At 39.9% G+C, this 16,760-nt stretch overlaps 1 protein-coding gene across 3 annotated transcripts in view; it reads right to left on the reverse strand.

Moving 5' to 3' along the window:
* Window positions 1-4,142: 4,142 nt before the first annotated feature.
* Window positions 4,143-16,760, reverse strand: part of CEP89 (centrosomal protein 89) — a 66,759-nt gene continuing 54,141 nt past the window's right edge. For all 3 annotated transcript variants that reach the window (XM_072422164.1, XM_072422165.1, XM_072422163.1), the window contains one exon: window positions 4,143-10,176. In XM_072422164.1, the coding sequence (XP_072278265.1) occupies window positions 9,975-10,176 (202 nt within the window). In that variant the 3' untranslated portion in view covers window positions 4,143-9,974. The remainder of the gene's footprint in view (window positions 10,177-16,760) is intronic.

Raw genomic sequence — 16,760 nt, forward strand, 5'->3', positions numbered from 1 at the left:
AGCTCACAATCTAATGTCCCTACCATAGTCACATGTCATTACCACAGTCTAAGGTCAATTTTTGGGGGAAGCCAATTAACCTAACTGCATGTTTTTGGGATGTGGGAGGAAATCAGAGTACCTGGGGAAAACCCACAAAACATGGGAAAAACCTGCAAACTTCAAGCAGTTAGTGTCCAGTGCTACAAAAGCCAGAGTGCTAACCACTGAGCTATCATGCTGCCATGATAATGCATTTTGCAAATATTATAAATCAACATTACATTACCAGAGCCACATGACCAGTGGTAACCTAATGCAGCATGATCCAGAATAAATATTACGACAGTGTGTACAAAGAAAAAAAGCTCACTGAGAAGAGGAATCAGAATTCCAAAGATTCTCTTACAGGTAATGTCCCTGGAGTTGATGATTAGCCTGCAAGAGTTCAGGAAGAGGAGACAATGATCCCACTGTTAGAGGTATATTTATACAGGAGGTAATGAATGCTTACACTATAATCATTGCTCCATCCTGCAAGGTGAGCGCAGATCATAGAGATGCAGATATAAAAGTGACAGGCTATACCAAAGATATATTGTGATGAAACCTCAGAATACTCACAAAACTTCTGTTGGCCTCAGGGAGTCTGCAGTCTGACTTTGTGCTGCACAGGTGATTGCCTGTGATAAAATGATTGAAAATTGTGAATCAGCTGGGAGATTTGCTGCCATAAAAAGCCTTTTTTCCCGTTTTGTTTTAGTCTGGGTTTGACTCACATCAATGTATTTCCAGCTTCATGCATTCGTGGGCTTTTTCAGTGTGTATTTTCTTGAGTTTCTCTGCATCTGAAGGAGTTGAATGTAATTTTCCAAATGCAGGTGTCAGGGCTCATTCACACATGTGTTGCATTAATGCACAGCATATGCATTGTGTGCTGGCTTCCAAAATGTTTCATAGAACTGCACTTCAGTACATCATATGTGAGCGCATGGCTATGCAAAGCTGCAAGGTGCACTTGAATGGCAAAGATGCAGCATGCACTACTCAGCTGCAAACTGCAGCACATTGGTAGTGTCTAGAAGCCCACACTGTGCATTTGGAGTGCATGACAAGGCATGTATTATGCATTTACCTCAAAACAAGTTAAAATGTACCTGTCCTACTTTGTATGGTGTTGAAAACGAAGATGACAAGTCACATGGACTTTGATGCATCATTATATGAAAAATATACACTTGAGTTAACAAGCAGGTTTTCCAAGGTAAGTAATTCAGTTCTACTTCATGCAAGAGTCTTGCAGGGATGCGTATATGTAAATAAAAGATAGCATGTCCTGTCCATTTAAAGGGGAAATGTGGTTCTAATTTATGCCTATGGAGGCCGGTAGAGATATGGACATCGCCTCAGATGTCCCTTATGTTTTGATCTCCTGTAAAAGGTTGGGTAGAGTAATAAGTGGGTCCGATATATAGAAAAGGAGATTGTTTGCATAAACTGCTACTCTATGATCAGTTTTATTGGCTGTTAATTTTAAAGAAGAGAGAATACAACGAAAGGGTTTTTTCTGGCTGATTGTATTCAACATGATTCTTATACAATATATAGCTAAGTGTGACAGAATGAACGTACAACGTGACAATTTTTTAGCTTAGTTTAAGCCTCTCTCTTTTCACATTGGAATCATGCAGAAGAGTTTTCTTTAGCTCCAAAACTAGACAAGCAATTGTGGGATAAAAACAAAAAAGGATCCTGGTGGGTCAATTAGACAAACCAGGTCCAGTTAGTATTCCCTAATGGGTGAAGTCCTTGTGTCTCTTATTTCCCGACGCGTTTCACCATATCGGCTTCTTAGGGGGAATTCAGGACATACATAAATCAGGACTGGCGAAGAGTTGGGATGTGACAGGGAGGAATCTGAGTCTAAGTTTGATGTAAAAACTGTGATTATCAAAGAGGAGTCCCAATTTCTATTCGGTCAATATTTTAAAATGAATTGAGGTTTCCTTATGAGTGCTGATCCAATGGTCTTACAGTCTGAAATATTAGGGTTGTTGTGGTTTAGTCTCATTTGTATTAACACTTACTGGAACCTCCCAAGAGTGTTCCAATAGATTGTTGTTCTCTTAGGAAGCAATCCTGTGTTACATAATAGGATCAGGTTCAGCAATATTGAGGTATATAGGGTAGGATCATCTCCAAGGAAATCCCCTGGGTATGCAAAGGTGTTATTACTGGTATCCCGTGTTTTTAGGGTTAGCTCTGATTCGTCGCATAAGGGGCTCTAAACTTAAAATAAAAAATAGTGGTGGAAGTGGGCACCTCTGTCTAGTACTCTTAGTAATAGAGAATGGTTTAGATACCAGGCCATTCACTCTCACATTTGCAGTGGGGGTGGTGTATAATGAAAAAACCCAATCAAGGAAATTAGAGAGTACACCAATGTGCAATTAAGTAGCTTTGAGAAAGAACCAATTACCCTGTCAAAGGCCTTAGCATGGGCCGCAAGCAGCCTTGCAGGAATTTTCTTGTGTAAGTATGTAGTTATTTGGATTAAGGGTGCGAAACAAGCAGGTTTTAACACATAGAGCTCTATTTATAAAACAGAGAATCTAACATTGAATGATGGGAATCAATTATTGCCATTAGAACACATGGATCTGGAAGATTACCAAGAGGGAATGTTTGAGGGAATATCTGATTCCCTGTTTTATAAATACAACCCATAATGCTTATGTGCATTTTTTTTTTTTGCCATTAGTATTTTCTATGACAAAATGTTTTAATTTTGTTCCTTTGCTCACCTTGTGATTTGTTACAATGTTGCAGACTGATGACTAGAAGAGACTGAGGAAATCCTTCATCCTGCCTATCACCTGTAGACTGATGACATCATCTCAGCCTAGGCCAAGTCACTGAAAAGAACAATGGTCGCTTTCAAATGATAAAAGATGGCGCCGCATATTGTAATGTTCATGCAGACCTGTAAAAGTAATGAAAGATCTTTGAATTTGAGTACAATACAATAAAATACACTACATGTAGCGAGCTTCTCTTTTCACATATTTGCTTTTTGTAATCGTTCTGTGAAATGTTGCGTTGGAATCTAAATGTATATTAATTTGTTTTTCCAATATCTAGGTTGGCAGAATAAATCAATACTGACTTGTAATTAAAGTCTTATATCTGCCACATAGCTCCTCGGGTCAGGGTAGTGGAGTGGTTATTGTGCTTGGAAGAGATACTGGATGACTCAGACCAAGCCGTAGAAATGTCCGCTCATCTCTTGTTCAGCAAAGGCTGTGACAGATAGGACAACCTTGTTCACAGCTGCAAAAAGTAAATAGATTCCAAAGAGTGACTCAGTGCTATAAAATGTCTTTAATATAAAAACAAACTGCCTTTGGGAGTCATTCTATTAGAAACCTGTGCAGGGTAAAATATGGGCTGCCATGGCCAACCTCTACTTCTAAAAATGCCTGGCCATAATGCAAATACACATGGATTCAGCAGATTAGGAGTCTGGCTTTGCTTGCCTGTTCATGTCATTTATTGAGATGCTGATAAAGTTGCATAATCAAGTGAACGACATTTCTAAGTATAGGTCTATTCTGTGTGCCTGCCCGATCCTTGTTTCATGATACTTGGCTTCCCTCGGGGGCTGGGGCACAGTAGCCCCTCCTAAATAAGTGCATCTCTGGCCAATAAGAAGGCTGGTATTGTACAGTGGGTGGCAGCTAAACTATAAAATCAAACCAAGATCAGAGTGGTGCACAGAAGTAAGTTTTCTTGCAGACTAACAACCAACTGGTGGAACTATCATCAGTTATGTTTTATTTGTTAAATAGAGGTTTTTATTACCTTCAAAGAAAACACAGTACTCCTCTTGACTGTGATCCCTTTAACTTCTTTTCACTCCAAAATGGCAGCTCTTGCTTGGGCATCATCCAAGGTCACCGACCTAGAGAGAGGTGTTGGTTCAGAGATGCTACCGTCATGTAAATGCTGCTTTGCAATGCTTTGATGCTCACAAATGTCTGAAAGAGATCAGCCCTAGATGCAGCTTTTCACCTTTTTACAGTGTTGCAGTCTGATAGTCCTTCCTTTTATTTTTTCCACAGTTGGATTTTAAAATGAGAGCCAGACCACACGACATTTATTTAAAATATGCCATTTTATTCCTGCAAAAATACATTTTACAAGCAATAAAACACTATAAAATATATTTGCTGTGCAAAAAGTACATAAAATCTCTCTTCAGCAGATTTACTTGCATTTAGATGATCACACATTATTATTACACAGTAATTATTTAGCGCTGACATATTACGCAGCGCTGTACAAAATCTATAATCATGTCACCAGCTGTCCCTCAAAAGGGTTCACAATCTAATGTGATAGTCATATGTCTTTAATAAAGAATTTTTTGGGGGGAAGCCAATAACCCTAACACATTTGACATTATGACTACAGAATATGAATATAAGGTCTCCATTTAGAATTTCCACAACTATAAAGTAGTAGGACCTACCTGGACTTTGCATTTAATCTTTACCCAGCTGGGCAGGCCCTGGCACTACATAGATGTTGGATCAAAAGGCGATAGGCATAGGTTCTGACAGAAAAAATGTACAGATCACTACTCTTATCAGCAAACTTTCCTTTTTCTGGCTGCCATGGCAAATCAGCGGCTTTGGTACTTTCCAGGACCAAGAAAAAGCATTCAGATCAGAAGTTATCTCTGACTTTCCCCAATCTGATTGTTGGTTCTGGGCCAGTGACTCAAAGGTTTAACGTGAACCTGTGCCCAGCTCATGCACATTAAAATATTAACATATTCTGAACAAGCAGTAAGCACTTTATAGACTAAAAGACACGTTACAAGTCTTAGGGCATTGTGGTGGCTTTAATTTTGAAGCTTTATGTATTGCGGCCAACTTCTGTTGTGAGATGTGGTGCACCATGTTGCCAAAATGGTTATGTCTGGGTTTTATGAATGGGAAATGCATTGCCAGCTCACGTATTTGAATGGGCAGTCTTAACAGACAAGGTCTAAATGGGCCCTAAAGCAAACCTGCAATCATCTCAGTAATTGAAAACACTGGAGAGTAATTTGTTTTCACAATTCAATAAAATGACAAACCTATGAAAACATACAGTAGTATTGTTTTTAAGCAGTTAGATTCTTTGTTGTGATGCTTGATAATGAATAAATTCCCATTACAAGAAGCTAAAAGGGTGAGGGAGGGCTTGTCTGTGAAGCTTCTTATTCATCCAGACCATTGTATATCTAGTAGTAGTTACACACATTGCTGTTTCACAGCTTGTCTAAGCCCCTTCTTCAGCATTATGAAAATGCCCCGGTAATTATATCCACATAGGTAGGACAGACACCAATCACCACGGAATGTGACAAGGCAAATACTGATTGTCCAAGAACACAATGAAAGGTATTAACAATCAGGAAACACCATGTTGTAGTGGCATAAATAAATCCTTGGTGTCAGGTAGTCTTCAGGTCGGTTCTTCAATTTACATTCACTGGGGTAAAGATGTTCCATGTTGAAAGGTTGTGGTTACTCACACTAAGCTTTTGTTGCAATATCCAGAAGACCAAGCAAAAACAAGGTGACATCTAACAGACACCCAAAGTAATATAGTCATCCAGGATTTAGCTGGAGTGTCAGAAAGAACTAAAAAATATCATATTTCTGTTTCCTTTAGGCCCAGCAATACATTGAGGCAGGAGCTTGCTTACCCAAAAGTCTCAGAACCTACACAAGAGTATCTTGGTCGTATAGTGCAGAGAGAAATAAAATAACCCTTGCATCAGGAAAACAAAACAACCCCTCAACAAACAGATGACCTGATATATGAGAGAAAAACAGGTCAAAACTCATCTGTTTTCCTACAACTAAAGAAAAGGGGACATTCTTCTGAGGATAGGAGGTGAACATTTTGGACATAGATGACAACTGGTCTATGGGAAGCTTAAAAACAGGACATTTTCATCAAACTGGATTATCCATCACCAAATAGGAGAGGGGGATTGCAAACCATCTGTTTCCCCGATATAATGCCTTTTAAACATCTCTACCCCAGTGATTTGATAACATTTCTCACTTTTATAAGAGTAAAATGAAGTATTAAAAATGATGCAGACTTCCTGACACCAAGGAAGGATTTGTGCATGTACAACAGGGCAGTCCCACAACTTTCACACCTGCCATCTTGTTCTTGGACAATCATCATCTGTTTTGTCATATTGCATGGGGATTAGATGAAGGTTTTTGTGCTACCTGTGTGGATATAAACATTGGGGTATATTCACAGCAGTTATTAAAAAGTGGCTTGGGCAAGCTACCACAACATTACAAGTCAACTTGTGAGTAGATAATACTAAATATATCAGAGGTGACTTGCTTTACCTACTTGTGGTAATCATTTATTGCCCATAGTCTGGGCCCAGGTGCACTTTAATATGACAACTAGTTACCTTTCATTTTCAGAAAGTGGTGTATTTTTTTTGTTACGTTTTCTCTCAAAAGTCACTCTTTTCTTTGTTAATGGAGGCTAATTTAATGGTCATTTAGCTGAACTGAAACACCCAAATTCCAGGTATGGATGAACATGTGACTTGTTCCCCTTTTTACATTTAACAGAGTTGGTTTATCAGGATTGTTCTTGAGGGCGGGGAAGAAGTCACGCATATGCTACAACAAATCACTTTGGAAATTACATTTCTTTCTGCAGTCCTGGGGACTGAACAGAGAGTCGGAAGATTGAGGAAATATTAGAAACGAAGATAAATGACCCTTTTACTTCAAAAAAGGATCACTTTATTAATTTATCACTCCTTGGAAGTTAATCTTGCGATAAAAGTACCATACATTCATTACAAATAACATTGAATCTGATAATGCGTTATAGCTTTGGAAAGAATAGGGAAAGTTTCATATTCCCTTTCTCTTTCCGTCTTAAAGACTAAGGTCAACAGAACAAATAGTGAGAGTGAATCTCAGACAGCCATAAAAACCTCACAGGGGTTCTAAACCTTTCACATTCTATCCATAACTAAAACAAAACATTCCAGCTATTCATACATTTCATAGTGTTTTTATATATAATATATAGCAGACAGAGTAGAAGCTCAAACTGGTATTGCACAAATTACATATAAACATTTATAAATTAGAGTTTTCACATTTATTAAAGATAGGTTGGGTTTAGTAAAATAAATGATATGAATTAATATAAATAAAACGTACCTTTATAGGGAATATATTGGGTGCAGCTGGTAGAACACCGGTAACAGTACAGAGGCTTGGACAGGTTGTACCAAACGGAATAAAATAATGGTTTATTGTCACCTTTCGTACCCACAAGGGGCGGCCATGTGACCCCAACCAAACTCTAGTGATAATACAGCAAAAGTATACAGTGCCTGTGGCTATACGTTTTATATATTATTTTCCCAAGATTCAAGTTTAAAGTGTGTTCGTTAAGAATACAATTTAGTAAATTACACAAAAGGCATCCAATATATTATTATATTGGCAGGGTTTACCTAAGGGATGTGGTGCTCTAAATGACGAGGTCCCAGCGTAGCCTATTTTAGTTTCTGCAGCCTATCCTAACCACCCCTCCAACATCTGTGCGTTGACTTTACAAATATACCATTTTACCCTGTGCTTAAAATGTTGAAAATGTACCATTTAGTGTTCCATATGTATAGGAAAATAGAAAAAAGTGTGTGAGAAAGCTTTGATGTAAGCACTTGTGACATATGCCAAGCCCTGGGGTAGTAGTGTATTGCATAAGCTGGACCAGCTGCTACCTTCGCAGGCTAATCACATTCGCATTTTGCGTTCCAACAGTTCCTTTAAGAAGTGGGCTACCCATTCAATTTCTATCCAATCAGAGAAGCCTTTGCTCAGGGTTATGTACACCACCCAATGCAAAAATATTCCCGCAACAATCTGCAGTTGACAATAGAATGTTGATATAAGCACAAAACTCCAGGTGCCTATAAGAAAAATCCTAAAGGCTCCCTGTGAACAACAACAACCTTGCAATATAAATTGCATATTCAGAGTTGATTATCAAGCTGACAAGTCTAAATGTAGCCGTACACTTAAGGATTTGTAGGTATGAGTGATTGCAAATAGGCAATCTAAAATAATTGAAATATTGAACAATACCACACACAGTATTGCCTTGCATTTTGCAATCAAACATGTAATGGAAATACAATCTATCACTTTAATATGCAAATGATCTATCAAATTGGATTATTTAATTATTGCTACCATTGGATAGCGGAAAGAAGAAGTAAGGTCTTGTTTACTGACGCGTTTCACTACAGAGCTTTCTAACTCTGAAAAAGCCTTGTGGCGAAACGAATTGGGTAACGAGGCCTTACTTCTTTTTCCATTATCTACCCTATCTATTATAGGAATACTATGTATAGGAGAAGGTCACATTTCCCATGACAAAATAATGGGATGTGGACCTCATATTTATCACAATTTAACTCAATTTTCAGTGTCAAGAAACCAATGTATATTGCAGATTAAAGTCACGTAATAGTTGCCTAAGATGAATGAACATGCTCAGGTGACTATTATATGACATGTATTTGTAGCTTTATTGGATCATGGGAACTCCATAAACCAGTGGAATGGGGGATCTTTGATTATATTGATATGTGTGGCCACCATTAGGCGGGCCATACAGAGCTGATAAAATCACCAATGCTCCTCATCTGAGCTTCACGTGTGATAAAAGGGCCACGTTGCAGTGCACATTAGAATTGTTCCTGGAAGACGTCTTATCAGACAAAGATTTCAACACACTGAAAAATCCCTTCACTGACTGCCAATCATTCTATTTATGATATATGATAGGGATCAATGTTCTTATTGATGTATCAGTACGTCAGCTGAATTGGAAGAAGGCCAGCTGCATTTTCCAATTTCGCAGGATTGGAAAAATCCTCAATGCTTCACTAAAACAACTACTTCCCTGATAATAGGAAAGTTTTCAAAATGGCGGAAATGGCACTGTGCAATTAGCTCTATAAATGATATTTGCAAAGCTGTTAAAGAACAAAGACGTGAATGAAGTTTTGGGGCTTCCTAATTAGGCACTGACTGTGCCTGTCAGCAGCTGATATGCTGACATCTCCAGCAGTCTCCCTTCCTTCTACAGCCAAGCAATTCGTTATGAATCTGAAATCACTGACTCACTACCACCAGTCTGTACCCAGATTATTCTCTGGTCTATGGACTTCAATGTCTTATTCAAACACCATAAACAGCTAGTTTGGCTCTCCATTGTATATACACATCCCCCCTTCTCCATTTTCTCAACTGCCTTCGCATTGGCACAACATTTTTTATAATCTAACTGTACTATAACAGATTTCCCCTAAATCCCCCTTGAAAGCCTAAACCGGTAAAACGCGTCAGCACTCGGATCCAATTTACCTCTCCATGCCTAACTGCTTTACAGTACAGTTTCAGGTCCCTGCAACCCTTTAACCATGAAGGGCTAAATGCAGGGACATTAGAATTAGGCGTTTTTGTATATCTATGCTTGTCAATATTTGGAAAACTTTTAGTTATAGCCTCAATATGCTTTTACATAAACGATTCAGCCATATGAAATCCCTGCTGTCCTTTCCTCTTTCATTTTGATTTACTGATATAAGGGGTTTGGCTGTTGTACATAATTTTAGAGTTGTATACACTCACTCTCTATATAATTTTTAGCCACTAATTAGGAACAACTAGCAAAGGACGGCCAATCAAAAACTGTTAAACCTTCAGCAGCCATTTTGATTCAGAAAGAATGGCTTGCTGCTCCAGAATGATGCTGAGCCCAGTAACAGGACACAACATAATGCATAAACTACTCACGGAAACTAGAAAAGTAACATGAGATTTATAATTATGACTCCGTTAACAGTGGAGACAAGCGGCTCGTCTTCGGCTCTAGCTGGCTGTCTCTTCCCGGTGAGAGAAAGAATTCACTTCGCAGTAACTAAAGCCAATGGCGGAGTTGTGTTGGAAGCCTTGGGACAGGTCGCTAGCGATGTGCTTGGTTTGCTTCAAAGTGTCGTGTAAGAGCGCCTTCAATTGTCTGTTTTCATTGGACGCAGACTCCCAGATGACTTCAAGTTCACCTTCCACTTGTCTGGAAGAAAAAGACGTTCAATTGTTTTGGCAGAGTGAAAAAAAAAGGGTATGAAATTACAATCGGCTCCTTCCGCTTCTGTTTATTTTTAGCCTTTTGAGAAGAAGGTTATTTCGGAAAAACATTTTCTTATCTGCTACAGATTGCCTGATATAATGGATGTGTGCATGAAGCCTGGCACAAAATGTTTGATACAATTAAGAGGACCTGTTGGCTATATCTAGCTCCCAGGGCAGTACATAGCTGACAAAACACCCAGGGAGCAGTGATTTATGTCTATATAATCTGTGTGAATACTTTGGATATACAGAAGCATTTTCATCATACCTGCTCCCATACCAGCTTATATTCTGATGTCTCCCCCACTGTCATACAGACACACAGAAGTGCCGGTCTAACTAGAAGCCAAGTCCATATCTGGCCTATTACATAGTATTTATATAGCACCAACATATTACACAGCGCTGTACAAAGTCCTTAGTCATGTGACTAGCTGTCCCTCAAAGGGGCTCACAATCTAATGTCCCTACCATAGTCATATGTCATTAATACAGTCTTAGGTCAATTTTGAAGGAAAACTAAATAACCTAACTGCATGTTTTTGGAATGTGGGAGGAAACCTACGCAAAAACGGGGAGAACCTGCAAACTCCATGCAAATAGTGTCCTGGCCAAGATTCAAATCTGGGACCCAGCGCTGCAAAGCTCACAATGCTAACCACTGAACCAGTGTGCAACCCATTTAATACATTTTTGCAGTACACACACCAGTTTTTTTTTTACCTCCTGCAAATACAGAAAAAAACCTGCTAATTTATCAAAAATCTATTGAGGGTCTTTCTTTCTGACAATGCTGCACTGAAATCCAAACTTTCACCTATCTCTGTCTTCCACATACAAAGATGAATTTCTGTCGAAGTAATACAATGCTGCTGAATTGACTTCCAGGAGCCTGCCTGCTATTGTGTGTAGGTAAAGAGAAGTTGGGTGATGTAGCAGACATTTGTTTAAAAGCCTGGGGGTGCCCCAGTAATAAAAGTGGTTTCTCACTTCTGGAAAAGAAAAAAAAATGTAATTCTGAGGTGGTTTATATACCTTAGACGGGAGACTGGAGCAATCAGAAGAAACTACCGGTACTAACGGGAAGAACGTAAAAACTCTTTTCAGGTTTCTGACTGCCAGTCTCCAATACAGTAAGGTAAATTATATATTTATTTTCAATCTGTAAATGCAACTATACATTGTACAATTTTCTGGTCCTATATGATGTGACAACAGTCATGTGTTCGTCTCCCAGCATCTGAATACCAAATTATTGCAGAGAAGACTAAAATATCAAACAAAACTTTCCACTCCCTAAAATTTCCATGTATATATACAGGTAGTCCCGGAGTTACATACGAAATGTAGGTTTGTTCTGAAGTTGAATTTGTATGTAAGTCAGAACAGGTACATTATTTTATTAAATGCAATTAGGACAGAGGTTTGTCTCAACATAATATTAGGCAGCGTGTTGACAGTTACTGTGTAAATTCCTCACTGTGAGTTAATCACAAAAAAAGCAAAAAAACTTTATGGACATTCTAGACATTCATTATGTTTTGGAGCAAGCTGTGCTTTTATATTCAAAAAGAAACAACTGCAGAGTTTGTCTTGGTCATTAAAGACTTTCAAGAGTTTGCAGAACAGTTCAGACTTCTTCTGCAAGTCATGCGAACCTCCCCCATAAAGCCTCCGTCCTAAACACGAGGGAGCAGGGAAGCAGTTTGTATCTGAGAGTCGTCCGTATGTTGGATGTCCTTAACTCCAGGACTACCTGTACATACATTCACCCCAGTGATATCTAGATAGTCTGGAGCCGCAAAACATAACACAGTTTATAAACTTTTAAAAGTTTTAATATTTTTTTAATTTTACCTGTTACAACAAGTGTGCATGTGTAGGCCTAATTTGAAATAAATTAAACACTGAACTATGCCCCTAGATGCCTCCAGCTTCTAACGTATCATCCTGTTACATTAGAAGCTGGAGGCTTCTAACGTAACAGGGTAGATTTTTTTGATGGGCAGAGTTCTTTATGTTCTGACGATGCCTTAGCGATGAAATTTTAAGGGGTGTTAGCCACAGGTGTCCCTCATTTGCAGCTTTAATTTTGTTCACCTGTACCCCCTTCCTGTTCCAGAGAAATATGGGTTCAGGTGCCTCCAGCATTGTGTTTTTTGATGGGCAGAGTTCTTTATGTTCTGATGATAGCCTAACAATTAAATTTTAGGGGGTGTTAGTCACAGGTGTCCCCCACTTGCACCTACATTTTTGGTTTTGTACATATCCCCATTCCAGAGGAATTGGGGTTCAAAGGAGGGGGATGTCATTGTACACAGCCATTTGTACACGCCCTGTGGTAGATTTATTTCACTGGTAGATTTTTTTCATTAGAACACCGGATAGGGAATCCCCCTCCTCCGCAGTGTCTTGGGAGGAAGGGGATCCCCCATCAGAGATCTCCCCGCGGCAGCCAAAGGGAGCCACAACAAGGAGGCTGAAGAGCCGCATGCAGCTCTGGAGCCGCAGGTTGCAGACCCCTGGGATAGCACATACACTTATACCAGACCTCTGCAACTTTTGATTGGCTGCTGAGGCTGGTGATGATGCCAAAGTTGACACTTCTTGCTTTCTCGGTAATGGATTGCTGTTATCTCGGTTCACAATACTTTATTCATCCGCTACCCGCTCTCACAGATAATAGCCATTATGTTCGTATTCTAGTTCCAGATACAGGGGGGTGGTACACGACTCGCAAGTTGTAAAGAGAAAAAATATTCCCAAGGCCTTTCATATGAATAACCAACAAAAAGCTGAAATATGGTCAGATTGAAACTCTTTAATAATAAATACCATAGGCTTATCTCTCTCTGAATGTTTATTATTTGATTCTCTACTGCAAATTTACTATCTATACCCAACCACCAATAACATCTGATCAAAAGGCGACCTTATCTTCACACTTATGATATGGCCAAAAATATGTGGATACCACTACGAATGATGGAGGTGTCTCCAGTGAAGGGTATTGGAAATGTTACAGCATGCAAACCCAATTTACATGATTCATGTTTCCCTTCAACTTTGTGGTATCAGTTTGGTGAAGGACGCTTTCTGTGCCAGTATGACTATGAGTGTCCCTGTGTACAGATATGGTTTGACCAGTTTGGTGTAGAGAAACTCTAGTGGCCTGTACAGAGCCCTGACCTCAACCCTACTGAACACCCCTGGGAAGAATTGGAACATCCATTGTGAGCCAGGTCTTCCCATCCAACATCGGTACCTGGGCGTCAAATCCAATGTGTAACACAATGGCTGAAATGCAGAGAGGGCGGATATACCAATTGCTCTTCAAGGAAACTCTTCTGGGCATGCTGCAATATAGGAGTACCATAATGATGACAAAACTTGTAGGGGATTGTCATTTCCTCCAATCAGTTGACCTGAAAATGAACTGAGGCTGGTTATAAGGCGGCATTTTGTGGCTGTGGTTTATATTCGAGAATACACATCAAATAAAGTTTTTTGTTCCATTATGTCTGCACAGGCTTTGAAAACCTAGCCCTAAGAAATATTTAAATTTATTCTGCAAGCAATGTTATCTGCATGAAAAGTTATCTCTGTCTGACAGTAAAGTATTTGCACGTCCCTGTCTGAACATTTTGTTAATACCAAGATGAGAGATGGCTGTTTTATCCATCTTCACGTCAATTGCTGCATCTTTGCAGTATGTCTCAATTTTCTCCCTGATTCGCCCTGTGAACCAATGTGCTGTGCATTAAGTAAAAGACACTCTACCCTTTATTTCACAGAAAAGGAAATGATCTGGGATGGGTTCCTAAGGTTTTCTAAACTGACAGAAAATGTCTGCATGCAAAAACAAGCACTGCTGGTACTGAAGCACATTACCTATCCTAATCTTTTTAACCCATGCATAGTTGGACAAGTTAGACTAAGATCTGTTACATCAATGGGACAGACATATTACATGGGTTCCTAAAAAAGGAAAACATTCAGTTTTCTACCGGCATAATGGAAATAAAGGATATAAATGGAAACCAAACTTAAGGAGGTATGTGGCCAAAAGTATGAGAACTTCCCTCTAAATGATTGTGTTCAGGAGATTCTAGAAAAGGTATTGTTAATGTTACAGTATACAAAGGAGGAGCAAGGGAGTAGTGCGGCAGGCTGGAGTGGGAACGCTGTGCCTTCCAATTTTTCGGGAATGGGCATGCTTTGGTGGTCTGCCTCCTCCTCCTGACCCCACTGGGGGGGGGGGGGCCCGCACCGGTTAGAGCCGTGGACCATGTCTCCCATATGGCATTGCAGGTTCAGGGAGGTGGGAGGGGTGTTTTTCTGAACACATCCTGCCCACTCTCCCATCGCAGGTGTGTTCTAGTATCATGATGTCCCTCAGGGGGAAGTTTCTTTCCCTTTGAGTGACATATAGGCGGGGGTGTAGTGGAGCAGGCACGTTTACATACCATTAATGCGCATGCGCCATGAATAGTACCATGCCCCCTCTAATTTTTTTATGACTACACCCCTGAGGAGGAGATGCATGAATTACAATAATGCTATGATATGTAATTATACACAGCCACTATAAGTTTGGTTGTGGTGTTATCCCTTATGACTGCTTTCATTTCAAGAAACAGAAAAGATTGCCAAATTTATAAAGAAGGGATAAAAGGTATTGCTTGCTGGAGTGTGTTGCATTAGTAATGACACCCTGAAAGTGAGAATACTATTGCAAGTCATTAGAAGGAAGCATAACCTGACAATTGTGAACTTCCAACCTTGTGGTAAAAGATCAACCCTTTTATTTTGGTTCTAACCATTTCCTTGTGTTCAAAATCAATTACATGGGATGGTATGACCAGTTCGGGGTACAGGAACAGGAAAAGTACAGGAAAGTTGTCTGCACAAAGCCCTGACCTCAACAACTACTGAACCTCTTGGAGTTCAGCAAACCGAGTCTTGCGTCCCTGGACACAAATGGACACAGTCCAAACTTTGATTGAAATGGGAGGCCCAACAAGCTCTTATGGATCTGGTGGTCAGGTGTCCAGAAATGCAGAGTCTACTCTATACAGACACAAAAAAAGGATTAATATGTAGCAGAACCCAGAGGCACAAGGTCTGATGGATCAATCTGGTACTTTCCTGCCCCCATGTAGCACTCTTTTTGAAATGTTGCCTGACTAGGATACCTCTGGTGTCAGGTCTTTCTAAGAGATTGTTCTGGAACAAGAATGCAGCTTGGTGAATTCAGAGGACCTTACTGTCTTAATTCTAAGATGGTTGGTTAACAGCTTCCTTACCTTGTAACAATGATTAATAGCAGATCTGGACACTGCTATTCCCAACCTGTTGTTTCTTTCAGTTTGCAGCCAGCTTGTTTCAAACTGTACTTTCAAATAAAAGTGATATGGGTGACTGTAAAACTGCTAATTACTACTGTGGGAATATGGGACCGACTACAACTTCACAGTCTAAGCAGCCCAGTACCAGCAAAAATTGGCAGGATGAGAGCAGAGGAGGATCAGTGTAAACCACTTTACTAATCCTCCCTCTGTACAATGAATCCAGAAGAGCTCAGCTATAGCTGAGTGCTGCTAAACCCCGGCCGAGCAGGGATAGAAGAAGATTGAGCAAAGATTTTTGTTCAGATCTGTTCTGGGTAAAAAGCAGGAGACATTACATGTCTAACAGACCCCAGATTGTCTTTTCAATATTTGTCTTTTGTCCAAATACCATGCCATTAAACAGGATTTATATAGCACCAACATATTATGCAGCGCTGTACATATTAAATAGGGGTTGCAAATGACAGATGGATACAGACAATGAGGAAGAGAGGACCCTGGCCATAAAAGCTTACAATCTAGGAGATGGGTGAAGTATCACACAAGAGGAGGGGTGATATGGGGGGAAGTAGTTAGGGTTTAGGAGACAGAAGAATACGGGTAGGCCAGGATGAAGCGTTTTGAGTGTTCTTTTCAATGAGCAGAAAGTAGGAGCGAGGCGAATAGGACGAGGAAGACCATTCCAGAGAGTCGGGGCAGCTCTAGAAAAGTCTTGGAGCTGTGCATGTGAGGAGGATTATGAGTGAGGAAGTCATTAGTAGGTCATTGGAGGAGCTGAGAGTGGCTGGGGGGGGGGGGGGGGGGGGGGTATTTTTCTACTAGGTCAGAAAGGTAAGTGGGACAGGAATCCCTGTGGAGGGATTTGAAGGCAAAGCACAGGAGCTTGATTTTGATTTTTAGGTGAAATGGAAGCCAATGGAGAGAACTACAAAGAGAGGCAGCAGAATAGGAGTGGTGGGAAGGCTGTGTATGGTGTAGGTAGGTGGGAAGGATGGGAAAGGCTTGCTGCAGCATTCATTAGATTGTAGAGGAAAGAGTCTGGTTAAATGAATACCAGAGAAGAGGATGTTAAATTAGTCCAGCCATATATCTTGAGCATTTTCAAGTGCCATATTTTCATTATAAGGGTTTTCTGCATTAGGAAAATATAAAACGTGAAGGATTTAGGTAATTT

This window comes from Pyxicephalus adspersus, chromosome 9 (assembly GCF_032062135.1).
Source record: "Pyxicephalus adspersus chromosome 9, UCB_Pads_2.0, whole genome shotgun sequence".
NCBI classification, from domain to species: Eukaryota; Metazoa; Chordata; class Amphibia; order Anura; family Pyxicephalidae; genus Pyxicephalus; species Pyxicephalus adspersus.